The following is a 25,966-nucleotide window of genomic DNA, read 5'->3' as shown; positions in this document are numbered from 1 at the left end:
ATGCTCAATTACATTTTCCAGGTCAGTGACTTATTACAAAGATAAGAAATTTACTGTAACACAAAACTACTTTAAACCATAGGGAAGAGCCCTGGGAAGGAGGGGCCAATGCTAATCCCATTGTACCGCATGCTCGGCCATCTGCTATTGTCTAATTTCATTCTCTGAGCACAGGGCTATCCCCCTGAATACAAATACATACACTACCTAGAAAGCTCAAAGACTGGGCGGGTGGTGGTGGCCCAGACAGAGCTAAAAACGGTCCAAGAGTGTGTGACTCACAATCCAGCCATTACCACAGCTGCTAGTATTCTCAGAAAACAAGGATTTTTTAATGCATATTTAATATACCAAAAGTAATACATTGTTTCCTGGTATTCTCCTTAAATATTGAAAGAGTTAAATATTGCCTAATAATACAATTATAAGTAATATTTGTGAAAAAAATGATTAGAGAATGCAGATGCCAAGAATAAGAAAATGATGAAAGCAGAATTACCTTGCCCTCATCCTTATGGAATAAGTGTCTAAATCAGGAAGCAAAGTAGGTTAAGTGTTGTGTAGAATTAAGAAGTACCTCCAGGAAAAACTCAAGTTCTACCTGAAAGGTTATACTTCAATATCCCACTGCAGGTAAATTTCTTAAGTTTCTGATGGAAAATCCTCAGGGCCAGGGGAAAGAAAAGTTGAATTCTATTTATTAGTTTCCTAAATAAACTAATAGGACAATAAAGACGAGTACATTCACTGAAAACCTTCTCATTATGTAAGAAGTGGGAATAATTTTCCCAGAGACCAGGAAATATGAGACTTCATAATAAGAAAGAAAAGGCATTCAGAGACAGAGCTCTGCCAGAAATTTTTAGGAATCCGTAATACAAATGTATGAAAAACAGAGGTGAAATTCCAGGGCATGACCCTCTGGGAAGGACACTACTCCCCTTTTTCATTTACACCGCTCTCTCAGCTTGGGATGTCTCACCCCTTTTCACATCTGCCTAGCAAACTCTCACGCATCTTTCCAGACTCAGCTGCTAAGACTTTCCTTAGACTCCTTGCGCACAACGTCAAATCTGAAATGCCTTGCTTTGTGCCTACTGTACAGCATGTGTATGGTAACTTATTTAACTCCCACAACTCTGAGACTCTGAGAGCAGAAACCACATCTTGCCTGTGTACTTAGCATGGCGCCAGGTGCACAGCAAAAGGCACTATATTGACAGCATGAATGAAGATGAGACGCCCACAAGAACATAAAATGACTGTGCAACTACAAATGTACTCAGTAGTGGGGAAAGGAGAGAACCCAAGGAGACTCCAGTGTGTACAAACAGAGACACTGCTTAGAAAGCTAAGTAAACATGTACATCATGATGTGGCTCACGTCACTATAAGGACTTATACAGAATAATCTCTCCAATGGATTCAAATTTTTAAGACAGATTTCCTCTGGATGAAGAACAGAGGAGAAAATGGATTTATAAAGGACCTGTACTGTATAGCACAGGGAACTCTGCTCAATATTCTATAACAACTGAACTTGAAAAAGAAGATACACGTATATGTATAACTCAGTCACTTTGCTGTACATCTGCAACCAACACATTGTTAATCTACTATATTCATATATAAAATAAAACATTTTTTTAAATAAAAAATAAATTAGACCTGCAAACAAACGAGGATTACCAAAAAAAAAAAAAAAAAAAGAAAAGAAAAGAAAAAATCCTACACACAACAAAAGGAGCTCTCAGAATTGTTTGGATAAACATATCAAACTGATAGAGTTTTCTTACAATATACCACAAAAGTCTTTTCTGGGCCTATGCAACATTTTATCACTTTACATGATAAAAGCAATAAAATGATACATTTTATACTTAACATGAAAGTATAAAGACTATATTCATAAGGGTAGAAGGCATAAAACTGAAGGAGATAAATAGACTAAGTAAATCAAGATTCAAAAAGATTCTCAAAGATTAGAGTCACTGGCTGAATTTAGCAAAGTAAAATTTAATAAGAATAAACATCCAACTCGAGGATGGAAGATGCCTTAGAGGACTGGGGCAGGGAGGGTGGGGGGGAATCGAGGTGGGGGCGTCAAGGAAGGGAGGGAATATGGGGATATGTGTATAAAAACAGTTGATTGAACCTGGTGTACCCCCCAAAAAAATAAAATAAAAAAAAAAAAAAAAAAAGAATAAACAATATTAACACCTATTAATACATACAGGGTATATAACACTTCACAGATTTCAAGATGCTTTCACACACATTACATCATTTAACAACCACCACCCCCTGCCCTGCGGTAACTACTGTATCACCTCTACAGATGAGGAAACAGAAGGTTAGTGAGTTTCAGTGAGTTTTCCCAATACCAAATTTCAGGTAGGGCCAAGAACAGAACATTAATCATGTTCTTATCATCTCTCTTGCAATTAGATCTAAAATTCCAGCAGGACAGGTAAAGTATGGAGGAAAAATGAGTGTAGAAAAACAACTGTCATCAGAAAAAATAGGGCAAATAAGAATAATGAGAGGAACAGCAATATTTCACCAAGGAAAATAAGATTTGGGACTTGTCAAATACAGGCTCCCAATATCTAAAAAAAAATCATCCTGCTAAAGGAGGATTATACTTGTTCAATACGGCCCCAAGTCAACCTTAATCAGAAAATACTATAAGTAGCCAAATTCTTGTTCAAGGAAACAGGGTCAAAACTGTCCAAGCCATTCATTCATCTTAATTGCACATACCTGACCATAAGCTGAAAAAATCCATTTGCCAGACTTTGTAGAAAATTTTAATCAAATGAACAGCTGGGCTTTATCAAATGAGATAAAGCATCTGTATCAGACATTGTTTCAAAACATACAAATAAACTTCTAGAGAAAGGTGGTTCTAATTTTACAATTATAAAATTAGGAATAAATTTACAATAAAATATAGGAAAAATTCTCTCTCAATGAAGATAGATATGTATGTATAGAGAGAAGTTTTCTCCTAGGCATTTTATTATTCATATTTAAACAGAAGGAAACATATAAAGTATATAATAAGCACCCATGTACCAGTAGAAGTAAATCTGCCTCCAGGTATTTTAGATTATATTGTATTTCATATATACACATATATCTATACATTATGAAGTATATTAAATTACACACAAATGCATTACCCATCATGAGAATGAGAATCACCTAAACTACTTAAGATACTCATATGTTCTTCCTTGTCCCAACCTTCTTCGCTTACCTACCTCCAGAAGAAGTAACTTCGCTGAATTTTTATCCTAAATATTTCCTTGCCCTAAAACAAAAAGAGTAGAATAGTATGTTCCACTGTGTGACTATACCACAACTTACTAACTCAACTCTTCTGTCAATGAACATCTGCAAAGTGTTTCCTCACTTTGTTTTTTCCTTAATCCAAACAAGCTTACTGTAAGCATTCCTACAGAGATCCCGGAGTTCATCTGAAGTACATATATCTGGCAGGGTACCCTTATGTTTAATAAGTGCTTTCCAAAACAGTTGTAGCTATTTAAAAGCCCAACAGCACTATGTGTGAAATCCAGTTGCCGTATTTACCAACACCTGATACTGTCGACCTTCTTAATTTTTGCCAACATAGCTTAAAATGGAAAGTATAAAATGGTTTCTTAATCTAGTCTGATTTTACGTTTCCCTGATTACAATCAGGGTAAACAACTTTTCATATTTATTTGCCATGTGTATTTCCTCTTACATATATTTTATTAATATACACACAGCTTGTACAAAAACATGCATTCTGACCTAAGGTACGAATGCATGCATAAACACCAAAGCAAGCATTTATTTCTGGGAGAGAATGGAGGGGACTACTATCAAGAAAAGATATGCCAAAGAACTCTGACTGTGTTTGAAATTTTACTTCCCAAGTTGAGTAATTACAATTACTTATTATGTTATTCTCTATGCTTTTTGAATCTCACAAATAATTAAATTACAAAATGTAAGAAGATAATATAAATGCATGGTCAACAAGCAAGCACCCAGGACCACTCTTGAAAAGGTGCTCAAAGGAGCTCTTGGGGAACCAAAAACTAAATGAAACGTAAACCTTGGGAACAGGTAAGCTGTGGTGCTACAACCAGCGGTAAACATTAAATTCACTTAAATACAGAAATAAAGGCTGAACAATATGAATTACAATTATAGAAAAGATTGGTTTTCCCCCTCAAAATGCAACACAATGTAAATACAAAAAGTACTGTGGACTCAGAAAAAGACAACAACTTACTTACAAACAACAGCTTACTAACAAAAATTAGGGAGGGGGATTACAAATAAAGTATTCTTCATAAAAAGCAGCCAATAGATACTGCTTCACTTTAAAATTTGTTAAATCAAGACATAAAAATTAACTACCTTGCTAAAAGTAATAGAAAGATTAGGACAACTAAGCACAAATTATACTTTTTCCTACTCCATGAAACTGTTGTAATCAAGGTTACCAAGGACCTTCACATAATATTAAATCCAATGGCAAATTCTTAATTTTCATCTTATTTAACTCATCAGCAGTATCTGACAAGGCTAATCACTCCCCCCTCTTTAAAACTTTCTTAACTTGACTTCTGACACATCACATTCCAATCAAAAGATTAACAAACTTATTTTTTGAAGAGAGAAATCTGACAAAATGATTACTAAAGTTCTTCGTGAAAAAGAAACCCATGAGAAAAGTGAGAAATTGTTCCAAAAAAGAAAATTAATGAAGCAGAACAACCCTACTAAACACTAAGTGCACTATGAAGGTGCAATAAACAGTTTGATATTGACACAAAAAAGAGAGGTAGATAAATGGAACAGACCAGAAATAGGCCCAGATTTATATGACAATTTATTTGTGGCATTTCACATCAGAACAAAAAAGGTAGATTATTTAATAAATATTATAATGATGACTGGCCACATGTAAGAACAAAAAGCTCAATCATTACAGCCAATATATAAATTTTATAAAACAACTTTTAGGTATAAAGAAAAAAGAAACTTTAAATGTACCAGAGGAAAGCATGTGTGAATTACTTAATAACCTTGGCGGGCATAAGGACTTAGCATGATTGCAAACTGAGAGGACACAAAGGAAAGCACTACCTAATTTGACACATAAATTCTAAAACAAATACCATAAAGGAAGTGAAAAAGAAAATGACAAACTCTCTCCCCCCAAGGTATACTTCAGAATAATTTTTTTCTATTAAAAAATAATGGTGGGGGCTTCCTAGGTGGCGCAGTGGTTGAGAGTCCGCCTGCCAATGCAGGAGACACGGGTTCGATCCCTGGTCCAGGAAGATCCCACATGCCGTGGAGCAACTAAGCCTGTGTGCCACAACTACTGAGCCTGTGCTCTAGAGCCTGTGAGCCACAACTATTGAGCCCATATGCTACAACTACTGAAGCCTGTGCTCCTGAACAAGAGAAGCCACCACAATGAGAGGCCCAAGCAAAGAAGAGTAGCCCCCACTCTCTGAAACTAGAGAAAGCCCACACGCAGCAACGAAGACCCAATGCAGCCAATAAATTAATTTAAAAAAAATAATAAAATAAATAAAATAAATAAAAAATAAAAAAATAATGGTGGGCACACTAGAAGTTGGTAGCAAAATTACAGCAACAATCTACAGTGGGACTAACCCGGGGTTTTACAGCAAGCCAAAACAATACACATTGACCAAGAAAAAAAAAATACTCAAGTGTGCAACATGTTTTGCAAAGCTAACATGTTTCAAAGTTCCCGAGTAAAATGCAATATATGGGAAGTTTCTTATAAGCTAAACATAGCCTAACCATAGGCAGCCATGCACTCCTAGGTATTTATCCAAATGAGTTAAAAACTTGTGCCTACACAAAAACCTGTACGTGAATGTTTAGAGCAGCTTTATTCTAACTGATAAAAATTGGAAGCAACGAGATGTCCTTCTGCAGGTAATTACATAAACAAACTGGGGTATATCAGACAACAGAATATTATTCAGCAATTAAAAAAAAAAGTGAGTTATCAAGCCACGAAATGAAACTGACGAATTTTAAATGTATATAGTAAGCAAAAGAAACAAGTCTGAAAAGAGTACAAATGGTATGATTCCAACTACATGACATTCTGGAAAAGGCAAAACTATAAACAGTAAAAACATCCATGGTAGCAAGTTGGGAGAGTGATGAACAGGCAGAACACACATATCTTTAGGGCAGTGAAAATACTCTGTATGATGCTGTAATGGTGGATCCGCGTCATTATACACTTGACAAAACCCACAGAACTGTACAAGACACAGAGGGAAACCTAACATAAGCTATGACTTTAGTTAATAATAATGTACCAATATCGATTCACCAATTTTACAAAAGTACCACACCAATGCAAGATGTTAATAACAGGGGAAACTCTGGGCAGTGAGGAGGGAATATAAGGGAAAACACTCTAAAGTCTGTTAATTTAACAGTAACAAGGAGAAAGCAATAGGGGGGCTCTCAAAGGCATAGGGAAGGAAAGAGCCCATCAGAAGGTGCTCGGCTGGGGGTTGCAGTTAAGGTGGGACAGAACCAGCAATGAAGAATGAGGAAGGGACGCAGTAGAGCACACAGAGCACTCGCGCGGCCAGGGAGGGGCTGCTGACCCCGGGCTCCTCTTGCTGAGCTCACAGTGAGCCATTTGTCTTGTGTTCTCCACGCTCACACATTCTTCAAGTCTTGGTAACTGCAACATTTCTCTCTCCAGGAAAAGGAACCAAAACAAGTACCTCATTATGTGTCAAGATTAACCTGGGAAAACTGTGAGCTGTTGATTGGACTGCTTGTCTTAATCTGCTGATGCTCCAGTTTTAAAAGTTCCCAGGAGACAACCTGAAATCCAGAATCTTCTCAGAATAGAAGAGGGTGGAGGAAATTCTGAACACATCATCAAACAGTAAGAGTCTCAAGTTTTGGGAAGAGCCTGAAGGCCAAAAGCAAGACCTGTAGAGTTCTGTTCATACTAGTAGGTCACCTGATGATTATCTAACAAATTTAGCATATGTCTACCAGCGGGGAACCCTGAGATTCATCTGACTGAGAACAATCTTTGATTACAGCTGAGTCATCTCTGTGTTCTTAACACAAGTAAGACCTGGGGTCTTTTCACTATGTCTATTCATGTGATATGTGTCACCCTCCAGTGTGAAATGGCAGGACGCCCTTGTTCTGTGGGGAAGACAATGTGGAAGAAGGACCTATGAGTATGGAGAGAGAGCCACCTAGAACGCCCCCTCCAAACACATCAGCGAAGGCCTCTTCCTGGGGGCCTCTAACAGATCCTGGATGCCACAAACCCCAGAGGCGTGGGCTCTGGGACCATCCAGGAGCTCAGGATCTCTCGTGCTGAGGTCCTTTCCATCATCACATGGACTACAGTCCTCTCAAACGCCTCTGTGCTTCTCACCCCCTTCCTCACCAGGAAGCTCCACATGCCTCCCAACCATCTCACTGGCTCCCTGGCCAAGACCAATCCCTTGGTTTTCATCTTGGTCCTATCCATCTGCATCACATATATCATCACCCACATCTCGAATTTTGGCCAAATCCTATATGACGTCTGGCTATCTTCTGGAATCGCATGCTGTGTGCATCTCTGCATCATCGCTGTGAACGGGTACTGGCCATCACCAACGTTCCTGTAGTACAATAAATGCCAGATATGCGGCCTCCATGGTCAACGTCATCTGGGCCATTTCATCTCCATCCTGTTGCTCTTCTCACAGATCTCCTACATGACCTACTCCACAGATAGTACCTCTTACATCCTGTTCGTGTGGCTCATCACCTTTCACACAGCCTCCTGAAGCCACCATCATATCACCACAGCCCAGTTCATCAGAGTTCACTCTACTCCCTCAACCCCAGTCTCCGTGAAGGGCACTCGCACTCAGCCGGCCCCCATCTGCTTGTCAACCACCTGAAAATCAAGCTTGCTCATAGTATCCTGGAGCAAGAGGATGTTTAAACCTCAATAAAGGAAAGCCATAATAAAAATAATTATAGCTCTCTTGAGAACCTTTAACTGCCCCTAAAGTTACTGTATTTTGTTTGTTTTACATGGATCCAAAAATTAAAGCTATTTCTATTTTATCAGCAAACAATGATCCAGGAAACACATCACCAATGTTGAACCTAATGACATTAGTACAGTAACTTCTACAACAAAATAAGCAGGCAGAACATAAATGCTCTAAACACTGAAAATGACAGGTATAGAGGCATTTTCTTAAAAGAAGCAGTAACAATGTAAACCAGTTTTGAAACTACCCGTAATTACCTATACGATAACTGTTTTAAGACAAATCAAAGACTATAACATGACAAATTAGTAAGGCAGTACAGTGTACTAAAAAGAGCACAATTACTGGCCTACAGCCTCCTCCACTGGTCCTCACAGCGAAAGACCAAGAATAATACATGTAATATTTGTATGATGTCCTATAGTGGCAAAAAGTTTTAACACACGTTACTGTCTAATCCTCCCAACAGGGAAGTTACTGTAATGGGGAAAGCTGCATTTTGGAATGACACCAACTTTGTGACAAAATCTGAAGCTACCACTTTTTAGCTAAACAAATTTGTACAAATGAACCTCCCTTATTATGTAATATGTCTGGGACTTTGTTGGTTTTGGGCTTGTTTTTGTTTTGGGGGCAGAATAGGGGAGCATGGGAGGCTGAATACCAAAGTGTAAAAGTGTTTTATTAGTGAGTACTGAAATAACTTAATGGATTGGGACTAACATTTTTCTATTTCCTTTAAGAAGTGGGAGAAGATAGCTCAGAGTATATTTCATGAAGTTAGCATAAGTAAATTTTGTGAAAATTTTGTTTCAGCTGTATCCTCTAAGGATGTATACCATACGTTGATATAGATTAATGCAGAATATATTTCTTATTACGTGCCATAGTCTAAAAATTTAGCCACTGATTATTATAGAGCAATCAAGATAAAAAATCCACTACCAAAAAGTTGCAAGGATTAAACAAGATGACAGATATAAAGTGGCTAACATAAGTGTTACCACTCTATTTTTATAAACTATGATTATTCCAGGATAACGAGGTATTATTCCTAACTTCAAACCCCTGGTCACAGTTATTAAAAACTTGTTTTTAATTTTACCTAGTTAAAAATAAGATATGCATTACTTTCAAACAACCTTTGGGTTCTAACCAATATACTTATGACTTGGCAAAATCTACCAACATTACAAATGCATATCCTTTCACCCAGAAATTCTACTTTAAGTAACTTACTTAGAAATATACTTCACATATGAATAAACGACATGTACACATTTTTGAAATGCATCATCATTTTATGTAAAAGCAGAAACTTTAAGCAGACTGTCCATCAGTGGAAACCTTGTAATAAACCGCAGCACATCCACACAGTTCCGGTGGTAACAATGAGGAAGCCCTGGAAGGAGTTTCAAAATATATTAATGGGAAAAAAGGGAAAAAGAAGGGCAACAAGGAATGGTAACATTTGTGTCTAGAGAAACATTTTTGCTTTATATGGATTATGCATAAAATATTTCTGGAAGAACAGAGAAAGAGGGAAACAGAAAAAAAAAATAAAAGAGAGAGAGAGAGAATACACAGTTGCTTGTATGCATGTAAACTGTGCCTGGAAGAACATGTAAGAAACCAGTAACAGGAAGTGAGCAGTTGGGGGGAAAGCTGAGAAGGACATATGTGTAAAAAGGTAATACAAATTAGCATCCACTAACAAGATACTATCATCAACTACCTAGAGTGATCGAAGTTTTATGTTTACTCACTGAAAGCAAATGAAAATCAAACTAATAGAGGGCAAATATTGAACATGGTCCTCTGTACACAAAAGAAAAGCTGAATCTGAGGTTTAGTAAAGAGAGTTTTATTCCTTAGCTATTCTTAGAGGTTAAAAATAAACTGGGACAATGTCAAATATTTCTAATCTATCCCCTCACCGGAGAAGAACAATAAATACCAATGTCTACTGTAACTGTTATCTCAAAGGTACCCTTTAATTTAGCTAAAAGTGGGAAGGGGAGACACTTATTAATATTTTCCTTATTTATTACAGTGTTAGCCTCTTTCCAGTAATGATTAAGGTAAAAAAAAGGAAAGAAAGTCTTCCTTTCCTTGACGTATGCACATTAGATGTCATTACAGTAGCATGTGTTTCTATAGAAAATTGTGGACTTATTAATCGTGTGGATGGAGCTGCAAGCATCTTGGCCCACATACTACACTAATTCATGTCACTAGAGTTGCCATACAAGACACAAGATTAGGAGAAGCAGAAGAATGTCAATGCAAACACTCTGGCAATTTACCAGGCACTTTTCAGAAACAGTAGCATGGAAAACACTACTGAAGATATTAAACAGTGTTTACTTTGAAATTTTAAAAACTGAATATCCAGAGCAGTTTTAACAATCTACCTCCTGCAACAACAGTTTCAATTACTACCTGCAAAAATAAAAACAGAGGAATGAGAAACTTTGACAGCACTCAGGTACAACTTAGCAGTAGGAATGAGGACGTGTGCCCGACAAGGAGCCCCTCCTGGGCTCAGGACGCCTGTGCCTCACCTTCTTCTGAAGAACATTCACTTTCCGCTCCTTCACCTCCAGCATGTCCTTGAGGTCATGGATCTCTCCAGCTTGTGTTCCCTTCTCCTCAGCCATATCTTGGATTTGTTTTGTCTTCTTATTCAGCATGGTTTCCTTCTCTTCCAAACGCAACCGCAGAGCATCCACCTAAGAATATAAGATTTTTACAAATGATTAAATGAAAAGAAAGGAATGTAATTCCTTCCAAACAGATGTGTACAGTTGCCCAAGTGATACTTCTATAGCAAACTTTCTTTAGAATCAAACAAAACACACTCTAAGAACAATTATGACTATTTAGAAATTAAACCCTAAAATTTTGTAAGCACTTTCATAATAAAATAAAATTTACATACATTAAACTATGGAGGTATCAAAATAAATAGATCTGAATAAAGGGGACAAAATGGAGAATTGTTATAAAGAGGCTGAGCTTTGCTACTTTTCTATAAAAGTAGTATAATCTATGATGTGTCTCAGATTTTATGTGCATGAGACTCATCTGGAGGATTGAAACAAGTGCCGGATCACCAGAGTTTCTAACTCAGCAAGGTTGGAGCTCGAGAACCAGTGCTTCTAACAAATTCACAAGTGATGCTACACTGCTTTAGAAAATCTAAAATTAGAAAACCATAAGTGTCACCAAACAGGACACTTGCTGTACCAGATAATACAATCTAGCTGCAGCTGACAATCCCATAAGGCACTTAGAGATCTGTAAGGCAAAGTAAGGTCTACTTTCACATCCCAAGACTAGTCAGCTAAAGTTTGGTATCCAGTTACCTTTATCACCAAAGTTTAATAGCATCCATTAGATATAACTTTAAAATAATTAGAAATCTAATGATAGTATTTATTTTTATTTTTTCTTCCAGTTTTGAGATATAATTGACACACAGCACTGTATAAGGTGTACAGCATAATGATTTGACTTTCACGCCTCATGAAATGATTATCACAGTAAGTTTTGTGAACATCAATCACCTCATACAGATACAAAATTAAAGAAATAGAAAAAAAAATTTTCCTTATGATGAGAACTCAGGATTTACTCTCTTAACAGCTTTTATATGTAACACACAGCAGTGTTAATTGTATTTATCATGTTGTACATTACATCCCTAGTATTTATCTTATATCTGGAAGTTTGTACCTTTTGACTGCTTTCATCCAATTTCCCCTCCCCCGATTTCTCACCTCTGGTAATCACATAGCTGATCTCTTTTTCTGTGAGTTTGTTTTCCAAGTATAATTGACCTACAACCCTACGTTAGTTCCTGAAACACAACACTGTAATTCGACGTTACTATACATTTTAAAAGGATTGATAAGTCTATTACAATATGTCACCACACAATAATATTCCTTAGTTATGGACTATATTCCCCACACTGTACACTTCATCCCCTTGACTCATTTATTTTGTAACTGGAAGTTTGTATCTCAATCTCCCTCACCTATTTCTTTCCTCTCCCCACCCTTCTCTCCTCTGGCAACTACCTGTTTGTTCTCCGTATCTATAATTCTGTTTCAGTTTTGCTATGTTTGGTCATTTCCTTTGTTTTTTAGATCCCACACATACGCGAAATCACACAGTATTTGGCTTTCTCTGGCTTATTTCACTTAGCATAATGTCCTCAAGGTCCATCCATGTTGTCACAAACAGCAGAACTTACTTCTTTCTCATGGCTGAATAGTAATATACACATACACAGACCACATCTTTATCCATTCATCCATTGATAGATACTTAGCTTGCTTCCATATCTTGGCTACTGTAAATAATGCTGTAATGAACAAAGGGTGTATGTATCTTTTCTAATTCGTGTTTTCGTTTTCTTCAGATAAATACCCACCAAGTGAATTGCTGGATCATACAGCAGTCCTACTTTTTAAGTTTTTGAGGAATCTCCATACTGTTTTTCCATAGTGGCTGCACCAACTTATATTCCTACCAACAGTGCACAAAGATTCCCTTTCTCCACAGACTCACCAACACTCATTTGTTGTCTTTTGGATAATAGCCACTCTGACAGGTGAGAGGCGATTTCTCATTGTGGTTTTGATTTGCAGTTCCCTGATGATTAATGATTTTGAGTATTTTTCATATGCCTGTTGGCCATCTGTACATCTTCTTTGGAAAAATGTCTACTCAGATCCTGTGCCCATTTTTTAATCAGGTTATGTTTTTTTGATGTTGAGCTGAATGAGTTCTTTGTATATTTTGGATACTAACCCCTTTTTGAATATATTGTTTGCAAGTATCTTCTCCCATTCAGGAGGTGGTCTTTTGGTTTTATTAAAAGTTTTCTTTGCTAGGCAAAAGCTTTTTAGTTTGATGTAGTCCCACTTGTTTTGTTTTGCCTGTTTCCCTTGCCAGAGGAGACATATCAAAAAAACAAACAAAAAAAATTAGTAAGACCAATGTCAAAGAGTGTACTGCCTATGTTTCTTTCTAGAAGTTTTATGGTTTCAGGTCTCACATTTAAGTCTCTGATCCATTTTGAATTTGTTTTTGTGCATGGTGTGAGAGAGCAGCCCAGTTTCATTATTTTCTATGTAGCTGTCCCAACACCATTTGTTGAAGAGGCTGACTTTTCCCCATTGTATATTCTTCATCCTTTGTTGTAAATTAATTGCCCATGTAAACGTGGATGCATTTCTGGGCTTTCTATTCTGTGCCATTGATCTACATATCCATTTTTGTGCCAGTACTACACTGTTTTGATTACTGTAGCTTTATAATATAGTTTGAAACCAGGGCGCATGATACCTCCAGCTTTGTCTTCTTTCTCAAGATTGTTTTGGCTACTCGGGTTCGTGTTTCCATACAAACTTTAAAACTATTCTAGTTCTATGAAGAATGCTGTTGGCATTTTGTACTTATTTTAAAATCTATTCACAGCAAATGTCATTAAACATACTCGCACACCAAATTCTTTTGCTTTTTACTTTTCCACTAAGGATTTATAATTCAGCAAATAGTCACACATTTGATTACAGCAAAACAGGGAGGTGGGTTTCTTTCATCTTAAAATAGTGCTGTTCAACAAAAATATAATGTGAGTCTTACATGCAAGCCACTTATGAAATTTTTAATTTTCTAGCAGCCACATTAAAAAGTGATAAAGGAACAGCTAAAATTAATTTCAATAATATATTTTATTTAATCTAATATATATACATTATTGTCATTTCAAACCTGAAATCTATATAAAAAACTAATAATAACCTACTTTACATTTTTGTTTTGTACTGTCTTCAAAGCCCAATGTGTACTGAAACTGACACTTATGTCACATCTCAATTGGACTTGCCATGTTTCAAATCCTCAATAGCCACATGTGGCTGGTGGCTACCACACTGACAATGCACATCTAAGATAACAAGTATGTTTCTATAAAACACCATAGATCTTGAACTTGTCCTATATTATTTTTCCTGTCTGACTGTAGAATAATCCATAAAGAAAAAACAGGTAATATGGGTAATGGCTCAGGCTGACAGTATACCAAAACATCAGGAAATAATATTATTATATTATAACTATTATATTATTATATTAATAATATCTCAAAACTATATCAAAACTAGTATTATATCAAAACAATAAGGTATCTGAGAACCAATACTGTGTGTTTAGTGGCACTTACTGCTCAATAAGTACTGTGGAAAATTTTCTAGGAGACTAATCTCACTTGAGACTGCTACAGATAAGTCATCATGTACTTAAGAATTATGTTGGACTATGCTGGAAAGGAAAAACATGTAAATAAACAAGCTTTCACTCTGCTAAACTATATTTCTCTCAACCACTTCAATGTCACCAGCCTCACCAAGCCAGAAATTGAGGAAGCCCTCTTTTCAGGTCCCATTTATAATTCTTCACCACAAGTTCCACTGCCCCCTCAATAAACACTTTCACCTCTAATTTTCCTCTGTTCTACTTTAATTAATGATACATGGTAAACTTTACTACATTCTGGAAAGGTCCCTAAGAACTTTCAAACTCTGTAAATCTAATTCTTTCCTTTCTTCTATGTGTACTAAACCTACACTTTATCTATAACCTCTAATCTATCATCCCTAACTTCTTCTTACTCACCCCATTCTGGTTTTATTTGTTTTTCTCCCAGCCTGAGCAATCATTTCAAATACAGCCGCACGTCATCTTTTTTTTCCCCAGTCATGTTTATTTTACAGACCTTTACTTCTACATTAACCACTTTTCTTCATGCTGTTCTCAGAATTCTGAATCTTCCTGTACGTGGTCACGTATATGCTTGCCAACCACATACACAGTATATCAAAAGTTCTCAGAATTCTACCCACAAGCATCGTATTTTCTTCCCTTGCATTTTCCCTGTGGAAAATTTCAATTTCCCATGGTAACTTGCAAAAGGGGCTTTGAGAAGAAAGGAGACCCAAGATCTCAAAGCTAAAAATAAGTGATAGCGCGTGGATTTAAGATTAAATTATCTGTCTCCAGATCCTAATCTCTTAACCACTAATTCTGTAAGATTTCATACATGTAAAATTCAAGAAAATACAAACTAATTACAGCAATAGGAAGCAGACCAAGGGTTGCCTGGGTATGAGGGAGGAAGTGGAGAGGAGTGAAAAATATCAGGGAGAGGCAGGAGAAAAGGGGTTCAAAGAGGTACCAGAAAACTTTGGGGACAATCTTCTTATGTTGACTGTGCTATTGGTTTCAGAGATGTATGTGTTGAAATTTAACAAATTGTACATTCTGAAGACATGTAGTTTACTAGATGTCAATAAATTTGATTTTTTTAAAATAAGCAAAATTAGAAAGCATGGTATTGGAACAGGAATAAACCAATACATGTTTGCCACAGAAATGGGAGGCCAGATACACACACTCACAAATTTAGTGACCCATACACATATACACAGAGGTGACACTGTAATCAGTGAGGAGAGGACAGAGTATTCAATAAACTGTTTTTAGACAACTGGCTGCACATATTGAGAGAGGGGTGAAGAGCCCTAACTCATATCATACACAAAAATGAATTCTGGGTGAATTAAAAGATTTATATATAAAAAGCAAATCTTTAAAACTTTTAGAAAGAAAGATACTTTTTAAGTACCTTCTAAGACACTGAGGCACGGAAGGATCTTTTTTTTTTAAGACCGAGAAAGGGTACATCATAAAGAAAAAGTACTGGTAAATCCAACTACATTAAAATTCAAAACTCTTGCACATCATTACACCATCTTAAAATGTTTTTTTTTTAATAGTATTTTATCTATATTTTAAATGCCTGAAATAGTTCTTAGTAAAAGATAATACTAAGGAAAACAGAGGCATATTTATACTTGTTTTTTCAAATGTTGGTATTTTGTGAACTGGCCAAAATGAAATATGAGGCAACACTGAACTTCAATTTTCAAAGTGTATGACCTTTTACAATCACTCCAAAAAAGAATGTATGCTGAAAATTACAAACAGCTAATGAAAGCAACTGAAGAAGATCTAAATCAGTTCTTCCCATGAGTAGTGTATGAAATGGAAACTTGACCGATTTAGTAAAGATAGCCAATCTACTTAAATTTTTCCTCAAAGATGAGGAAAAAGATTACTCAGCAGTGATTAAAAAACAAACAAACAAACAAAAACATGTGTTTTACTAACAAACTGTAGAACTACCATAAGCCCCATGAATCCAACAGGTGTTACATTAAAAATTTCCAGTTTTGGTGCCGGAATTCAGCACTAAAGAGCTCAAGAGCAAGAATTAAAATCTAATGCAGAACAAAGATGAAATACACGATCACCACTGAGTTCCCCAATGGTCCTTTCTAAAGTACAAGATGACAAAATTCCTTGTTTCCCCCAGTTTTCCTTTATCTGTCTCTTAAAATCAGAAACACTCTACCATGCAAAGAAGGAAAAAAGGTCCAGAAGAGAAATGTGAGAACAGACTGAATATTTATTCAACAGGGAGAAAAGAACTGCCACCACACAGCAAAGATCCTTGTGAATAACAAATTCAACAACCAGGCTCTTGAGATGTCAGAAGAACTCACTGACCCCTGTCCACCTGGCATTTGTTGAGGCTCAGCTCCAGCAGTCTACGTGGCTACTAGTCCCATCTGACAGTATCAGATGTGGTTCCTATTAGTGAACCCATTACAGGGCATCAGTCAGGGCGAGTCAAAAGGAAGCTCCTTGAACCCTTTGACCCACTGCACAGTTAAAGAGGTCAAAGTCTTAGGAAAGTACACATGCCAGAAATCTAAAAATAAATAAATCACATGCCAAATCATTTCTACCTAATTCCTACATTCTAATTTGTATTTTGTATACTATATGTTCCACCTCTAATACGTAAGCTATATATTCCAATAACCACAAGCAAAAAAACAAAGCAACTCACCTTAAAAACATTTTACCCAATACCCCTGAAATATACTATTAAATTCTTATTGCAAGTCTAAAGCCCAGACATTTAAACCTGTAGATAAGCCTGAACTGCCTTGTCTCTCAGTTCTTCTCAGCATTAATTTCAGAAAAATGAAAGGCTTTTCATATGTGGGTCAGGAATCAGAATACAGCAGGAAAACATCTCTCATCGCCAATGTCTCAGGATAGTAACTGTGAGACCTCATATTGCTGCTTCTTTACCAGAAGTACCCAGATGCCCCAGCTGCACTTTTACATTAGATCCCTGACTCCGCTAAGTGGCCTGGAAACAGGCCTGTGCTAACCACTCATAAACCTGCATGCTGATCTGAGGGAATGTCAGGTACGAGACCCACAGGAATGGGGGACTGAAAAAGGTAACGAATGAAAACTCTTGTTATAAACATACAAACCTTTGGTGTTACTGCAGTGGGAAATGCTGGCTTTGATGTTAAAAAAATATTTCATATCACAAATATTAGGCACAGAAACTACCCAAGCCCATACCCTAATTACTACATGATCTTGTCAATTCAAATCATCTGTGTACACTTTTTCTTGGTCTGCTTTTTCATGCAATGCAGAATTCAAATGTGCTGGTCTGGAGACCTGAGATAAAAATAACCACCAAAACCACTTTGCTACTACTAGATTAATTGCTCTGAATTCTACACTGATCTTTTGGTTTGGAGTGAACTAAATTCATAGTATAATTTTGCGTGAGGTCCACATTTTGCAAACCACAAAAAACATATTCAGGAAAACCCCTCAGAGACTAGTAGGACACAGAGTCATACCCTAACACCATTCCTGGCAGGAGGAATAAGACCCTGTTTATTCACATCAACTGAGCTGGAGGAACAGCATCTATCCAGCTTGCCAAGCATCAAGGTCTGTGGCAAACAGGTTATGCCAACTTCAACAAAATCAGAAGGTTTTTCCTCCACAAGAGTTTCTCTACCAATGGACATGAACAGAAAAATGGCTACCTTGCTGTTCCAGCCTTTTACTTCTGATCACAAAACTATTAATTACCTCAACCCCACTTAACTTTCATTTTACATCAATAAATAGATCTACCTAAGAGCACATCAGCAGTAGTAACTGCATGGAAACAACGGTGTGTTTCCTATAATTCCTCTCTTGCAATTATATGGCTTACTCCCTTTCTAACTCTCTGAACACACCCTTTCAGTTTTCTTCACTGGATCCTCTGTCATTCCCCCCGCTTTACATCTCACTCTACACAACTTCCTCTGGAGAGACAATTCATCCCTAAGGCTTTCGCCACTACCCCCATATGACAGTTTCCAAATATTTATTCCTAGCCCCAACCAGTTTTAAAAAACCTGAGATTCTAACAAAAGTTTCTGCTTAAACTTCCAGATCTTCCACTGAATATTTAGTTTAGAATGAATTTTTTAGTTTTTTAGAATCTTTTCTTTTAAAGGACCTTTAAAGATCACCTAACATGTTCAAACATTAATGTAAGTTAAATCTGAGTGGTGTCTATTATATTATTTTCTGCATTTTTCCTGTATTTGACAGTATTTCATAAATTTTTAAAACTTACAGAATCTAAACTCATTAACTTTAAAGCTGAGGAAATCAAAGCACAAACTAAGTGTCTTGCCCAAGATCACCACATCTCCCACTATTCCCATCTAGAAAGGAGGATGAATGAAGAGCACTGGGCTATGAGACAGACAATGTACACAAGCAGACCTTTTTAAAAGGCTACTTCAACAAACTGTATTGAGTACTGTTTGACACCTCATCCCAACAAAAGGTTGAAGAGCTCAGAGAAACTTCAAAAAGGCCAGAGGCAGAGATGTGTCATTCCACAGCACACAGTTTATTTGCACAAAGAGAGGGAGAGGGCTACAAATTTATAATCTAAAAAAAACCAATGGCAATATTTTAAACCACTGATATTTAGTATTTACCTCCAAATTCAGACAAGAGCTTCATAATAAAAAAATCTATTCTAGCCACATTAAACATATATTCTAACCTTAGAAAGTTGGTATTATTATTATTATTATTCTCATTGACAGATGAGAAAATGGAGGACTAAAGAGGTAAAATACCTCGTCCAAGCTCACATAACTAAAAAGTATAGAAGGCTGTGTTTTAAGCCTATGTCTGATTCCAAAGCCCATGTTTCTGACCACTATGCTACTAAATCCAGACCACCTTTGTCCAGGTCAACAGATTAAAGATGTTAATAAAACAAGAGCAACTCCACAGATACTATATATTGCACACTGCCCAACACAAAAGGACCTCGTTCCCTGGACCCTGAACAGGAAGAAAACCAGGTCTTTTCCCACATCCCATTTTTCCTCAAAGAATTTAAAAAAAAAAAAAAAAAAAAAAAAAAACCCTCCTTAATCCATGTTCTTTTTTATATGTGCTTAATTTAGTGATTTGAGACCTAGATGAAAGTCCAGGGTAGCTTCAGAGAGGAGGACAAGGTTGATTAAGAGCAATGATAGAAACAGAAATACAGCAATTATACAAATAGGTGAGAACTTTCAAAGAGCTGGTTCCAATCGCCATTTATGGGATCCAACAGGGGAAAGCTGCTTTGGAAAAAGTGACCCTTGTCAACTGTCATCAGAGTTACTCAATACAAAAAAGTAAATTCTGATAAATAGGCATATAACATTCATATAATCACCCCAAATTCAAAAGGAAGTTAGCTTTTCTACTGTTACCGTTTAGAATGAGACACATATTTGAGCAGTTGTCCTAATAACTTACAGGGGTAACTGTTGAAACTCAGTTACTCCCACAATGGCTAAAAACGATTTAAAAGCTATCTGAGAATGACCGCAAAAACAGTCTTTGTTCTCTATGGTACAAGAAAGCAATCACAAGCCCATCTGTGTGAGACCTAGCTAGTAAGAACATTATTTGAGAGGGGTACAAAGAGAAGGATGGCCTGCCAAGGGGAAGAAGCCGTCTATTAGACGGTGACAAGCTTTTACATGCTTGCATTATCATTAGCCAACTGCCTGGTTCTCTGGTTTGCAAACCTGCCACCTCCATCCAAAGCTATCAAAGCAGCCAATTTGGCAGGAGGCTCACCTCTAAAACACTGGCACCCTCTTCTGACTCTTTTGGAGTAGTGCATGCATACCAGGTATTGATGCGGAAAAACTCTAATAAAGCCATAAATTAATAAATTTGCAGGTAACATTTTCCAGATAATTCTATATTTGCAGTTCCATGAATAAACCTTAATTTAGCTTGATAAAAATATTGAATAACAGATCTTCTACATAAAAATTATGCCAGTGAAAAGCAACAATGTTCTCTTATCATTTTAAGTTTACATGTATCACCTGATAGTATTACAAGAATTATAATAATGCCAATAACTGAAGCACAAAGACCTTACTATGTGCCAGGAGCTAGGTGTGAATAAATTAGTTTAATACTAACAACCTAATGAGGTAGGCACTCCTCTTCATCTCACAGATGTAAAAGGAGGCTCAGTGAACTTAAGCAACATGTCCAGGACCCTGCACCTGGTAGCAAATGGTAAAACTGAAGTTCAGACTCAGTTACTGTGACTCCAGAGCCAGAGCCTTATTTATACCCCAAATATCCCTCTGAGGTAGGCAGGTGATTATCATGATAAAATGAAACATGATCAAAATAGAAAAAGTGTAAGTTGTAAGGAAAATTGTAAATACATCATCCAAATTCTCATTTTCAACAAAATCCCAAAATATAAAAAAGTAAAATATTACATGAAATATTTTGGTCATTTTCCCATTCCTCCTTGCTTGAAGATTCTGAACTTCCGGGTCTATGATGTTTTTATGCATTCTTTTTACTGCCCATTCTTTTCATTAAACTATGCCTTTAACTATTATCTTGTTCTTTAAAAAAGAAAAAAATTAATCCATATTATATGCTTTATTTTTCTTCTATAAAGCAGAATTGCTTACCTATTCCTAACTAAATTCTCTATTTCATTGAGATCTTTAGAAAACATTTTACTTAAGACAGTAAATCCAAATAGCATCATTACTTTCTTCTCATTGCAAATATGATAGATTCTCATCTGTCCGGAATTAGTGTGTTTTTTTGTTTGTTTTTTGGTTTTTTCTAAGCTCTTTATTGGAATATAATTGCTTTACACTCTTGTACCAGTTTTTGAGGTACACCAAAGTCAATCAGCTGTATTTATACACATATCCCCATATTCCCTCCCTCCTGTGACTCCCGCCCACCCTTCCCATCCCAGCCCTCTAAGGCATCACCCATCATTGAGTTGATCTTCCTTTGTTGTACAGCAACTTTCCACTAGCTATCTATTTTACAGTTGGTAGTGTAAATATGTCTATGCTACTCTCTCACTTTGTCCCAGCTTCGCCCCCCACCCCCCCAACCTCATGTCCTCCAGTCCATTCTCTGAATCTGCATCCTTATTCTTGTCGTGTCACTGGGTTTATCAGTACCATTTTTTTTTGATTCCGTATATATGAGTTAGCATATGGCATTTGTTTTTTCTTAGTGTGTTCTTAAATCAAGGCTGAAAGACTAGATAATCTTCTAAGATTTCTAAAAATGCTAACTTTATTTTCAAACAGGACATGAAGGCACATGTCTAATAATCTGTAGTTCAAAATGAGATTTGTCTGGAACATTTCTAGATCCCACAGTTTGCCTACTTAAAGCTACTCATAATACCAAAAATTACGGACACTTAACCACCCAACACAGGCTGACCAAGCTCCGTGCCATTTATGACTAAAGATTCACCATGGGTGACAACAAACACTTTTACAACTGTCTTTTCATTTCATAACATTAGTTTAAAGTATACTCAGAAGTACAGGCTTAGCCGAAGTCCGAAGTATCAAAAACATATATAAACTGCACCGGTTTTAACCTGTTAGATCCAAGAACAGTAGAAACAAGATGGTTGTAGTTTAGTAGAACAACTGATTACATTGCTAAAGAATCCATCATAACATTATTCATAGCTCCCACATCTCAACATAACAAAAAGTGCATAGGTAATACATGTGAAAAGGTGCCAAGGAATGGACTGCCTGCAAATCCCAGAACTCCTTTTACCTCGGTCTGCAGAATGGCAGCCCTCTGCTCCTTAGCAGTCAAGGACTCCTTCAGCACTTCAATGTGTTGTTTGCTGTCTGAGAACTGGTTGGTGAGTGTTTCTAGCTTTGTCTGCAGGGCTAGTAGTTCTGTATCCTTTCTGGACAGCTCCTGCTTCACCTGACCAATCTGGAGAAGAAAATAAAACAGTGTAAGGAAAAAAGAAATAAAACCACCGCCTGTGATCTGGATCTTCGACAGATCCAAGTCCACATATGCAGCATTAATTTCAAGACAGGACACAATTCATCTTTTTGCATCACCTAATCTTAGATGACCACCCCTCCCTCCAAAAACCCAAACAAAGCTTATTCAACTAATAGCAAAATTTCCAGTTTTCATTTACTGTGTCTCCTAAACTTCTGAATCCCTTAGAAAAGGAACTGAAGAAGGAAAATCCCATTTCACTTAGATGACTATGAGACAACAGTAAGCATCTGAACATGACTAAAACAGTTTTCATTTTATTAAGTCATAATAAACTTCAAATCATAAAGCAGGGTTAGTGTAGGTGTAATACAGAAAGAAAAAAGTAACTTCCTAGTATTGCTATTTAAACTCAAAAGCTGCAGCATTTATTTTTCATTGTTTTTTTTCATTCTCAAATGAAAGTTTACATAAAGCCCTTATCTTAAAAAGCCATTTTTAGTGTTACAAGGCACTATAAACATGTTGTTTTTAAAAATCATATAATTTTGAGGAGTTAGGGGTACTGACCTAAAAAAAAAGATTCTACCTACAAAGTTATATCACCTACAACATGTCATATCAACTAAATGGATAAAAGTATATCACCTAAATAAAGAATACATAAAGTCTCATTCTGTAAGAATCTACATGTGTAACTGAATTTTAATTAGTCTACAGAGTCATCTATAAATCAACAGGTGCCACTCACACCCCTATACATTTTTCTCATCTTAACTTAAAAAACATTTAATTTCAAACATCTCCTTTACATTTCTACTGTGTTTCTAAGAATTTTTAGTCTTTTATTCTAAATGTAAGCCAAATTAACAGAAATCATATTGCTTTTACATGTATCTACTGTCTAGCAAGGTAGCGAGGCACTAAAATAGAGACTAACTATTGGAAGTATAAATTTGACAAGAAGTCAGTAATCCCAGTATCACTGATGAAACAAAAAAATACTTTTTAAAAAGTCAAATGTATCAATATCTAAAGTATTTTGACTGTAATTACTTTAGGCATAAGGGCAAAGTTTTTAAGAACAATTTACCATGAGAAAGTATGAAATAAATGTTACCGTAATTAAAACTACTTTTAGGGAGCACTAAAAATAAATTTCTAATTTACTCTGTTTCAGCCGGAAGACAAGCGTTTTTCTCATATGCGTGAGATCACTGTTTACAAATACAATTATTCATTCATTCAACAAATATGTCTATGTGTTCACTGCACGCAGAGCACTCACAGACACTAAGGACATCAGTGGAAGATAACTGTAAGCAGCAGCTGTTTCCATCCTGTAACACAAGTACACACCCAGGAGCTACCACATACTGTAATGGCGCAGCATCTTGCATGACATCCTTTACTAACGTCCCATCCCTAACAAACAGAATGCACTAAAAATGCACTTGTTGTATGAATGGTCAGGAGAAATGTTCAAAATGTTCTCACCTCATCAGCTAAAGAGCTATGGTTTAAAGAGTACTCAAATTTCCAGCTACCTCTGATCATGTGATCAAAAATAAATATAAGATCTCAGTTTCCTCATCACCTGCATTATTGAATAATCTTTAAATAATGCAATACTGACCATAAACACTGAGAAAGAGAAGGAAATATTCTAAAGAGAAGAGTTTAGAAGCACACATTTTCCTTGAAAGTTAGGAGCATAAGGCTTTGCAGTCAATGCCACGTGAGAACGAGTGTGCCTTCCTGGGTCATTACTTCTCTAAGCCTTGGTTTCCTAATCAGTAACATGGAAAAAGCAAACCAGTGTCACTGTATTGCGTACAGATTAAACAAAAAGATGTATGGAATGTTTACCCTGTTGTTTGACACAAAAAGAAATTAATAATAGTAGCTGAGGAAAAAAAAAGTTACAGATCAACTTCTCCTCTAAACAATACATGGTTACCACAAGCCACATTCAACCCTTTTAGACAAAATATCTCACTTTTCTATCTATACTGTGAAGTGGTCCATAAATAGCAAACACACTAAATTAGCACAAGTGGTTTTTTTTTTTAATGCTGCATTCCAGTCTTATCCTACCATTATTTTCAGAAGCAGTTTTTTTCTGACACTTGTGAGACAAATTTGTGCACCGCACAGTACAGGGCAGTGGAGTGCAGAGCTTACCAGCAGAGGTTCTGGAACCAAATGGCTTGTATAAAAATCAAACTCTGCCTCTTACTAGCTGTGTTTCCTAAGCACCATTGTGTTACCTCAACTTCCCTATCCAGAAATTGGGTTGATAATATACCTACCTTAGTAGGGTATAAAATGCTTATAATAAATACTCAAGCGTTAGCTATTTTATTGTAATCATTTCATCACAATTTGAAATGGAATTTCAAGTTCTCTAGACAGATGACTGAACTATTGAATAGATTTAGAGACTAAGTTTCATGCTACTTCTAATTTACTAGATAACTGAATAAGCTAATCCCTTCCTACACATCTCTTTCAAAGAAAGGAAAATGTGTTGCAAAATCACCTATCAGGCACTTAAAGATGATGTCTACATAAGAAGGTAAAGCACTTCACTCAAGAAATCAGATTCAAATAAACCCTGGGTGACAGACCTAGAACATCTGCACATTCTTTGCACCTAAGAAGAGAAAGAGACCATTCACATAAATCAACAAGTTTCTGGTAACAGGAAAAGTCGAGAAAAAACAAGCTTTGAAGCACCATCCACACAGTGACAGAGCAACAACAGAGAACCAGGGACAGGGCTTCCAGAGCATGTGAGGGCTCACTGCACACAGGGCGACCCGTGGTCAAACCGGTGAACAGGAGGCAGTTAAAGAGCAGAGCAGGCTGGTTAGTGCTAGTACTGGGCAAAGCTGCCAACCGCAGAGTGAAAGCGTGAGCACCCAGAGCCAGAGCAGCAGGGTCCCACTGTGGGATCACTGCACGCAAAGGGTAAATCTTACGGCAAAGACCTCGGCCTGAAGACCAGCCGCTCTCTTTTTCAGCTCCTCCCCTTGAGCCTCTTTCGAATTTAGCTCCTCCTTCAGTTGCTCTACCTGTCACGACATTGTTATTCTTTTTCACTCATGTGTCAACTTAGGTCTTCTTCTTATCTGCTTTTGAGCCAGAGCAGTAACTGGAAATAACAGTAAATAACTCATACAACACAATCAAATCTGTTCCCCTAACTCCTTCTGCAAAGGACTCTAGATGGGCTCACTACCTTCACAGCATATTTTTAATGGACTGAAATGTGCTAATCAGCAAATGGGAAGCAGAGACGGTACTTCATTTTGGTTTCAAGTTAGAGTGATAAATCAAAACTAAGAGAAAGTTGGATACGTGAATTTTTAGGTTCTAGAAGTTACATGAAATTGGCTGTGGTCACTGATAACAGATTCTTAAAATTAGAAAGGAATATTCTACTGACTTATATGCAGGTATGGATTTCACAGAAAGAAGCCAGAAACTGTATTATTAAAGGAACAGTTTTCACTTCTGAGAAATTGGGGAACTGACACAACTGGAGTTGGGGGGGAGGGGGAATATTTTCTAGT

The 25,966-nt window shown here is 36.7% G+C and overlaps 1 protein-coding gene across 9 annotated transcripts in view; it reads right to left on the bottom strand.

Annotated features, from left to right (window-relative positions):
* ERC1 (ELKS/RAB6-interacting/CAST family member 1) overlaps positions 1–25,966 on the bottom strand; it is a 410,068-nt gene that overhangs the window by 285,573 nt on the left and 98,529 nt on the right. For 5 of the 9 annotated variants that reach the window (XM_057703818.1, XM_057703817.1, XM_057703819.1 and 2 more), the window contains exons 6-8: positions 25,373–25,465; positions 22,203–22,370; positions 10,655–10,822 (exon numbers count right to left, since the gene is read on the bottom strand). In XM_057703818.1, coding sequence (XP_057559801.1) covers positions 10,655–10,822; positions 22,203–22,370; positions 25,373–25,465 — 429 coding nt within the window. The remainder of the gene's footprint in view (positions 1–10,654; positions 10,823–22,202; positions 22,371–25,372; positions 25,466–25,966) is intronic. The other 4 variants (XM_057703821.1, XM_057703824.1, XM_057703825.1 and 1 more) reach the window with 2 other exon arrangements.

This window comes from Hippopotamus amphibius, chromosome 12 (assembly GCF_030028045.1).
Source record: "Hippopotamus amphibius kiboko isolate mHipAmp2 chromosome 12, mHipAmp2.hap2, whole genome shotgun sequence".
Taxonomy (NCBI): Eukaryota; Metazoa; Chordata; class Mammalia; order Artiodactyla; family Hippopotamidae; genus Hippopotamus; species Hippopotamus amphibius.
This window is presented reverse-complemented; position numbering and strand designations above follow the sequence as displayed.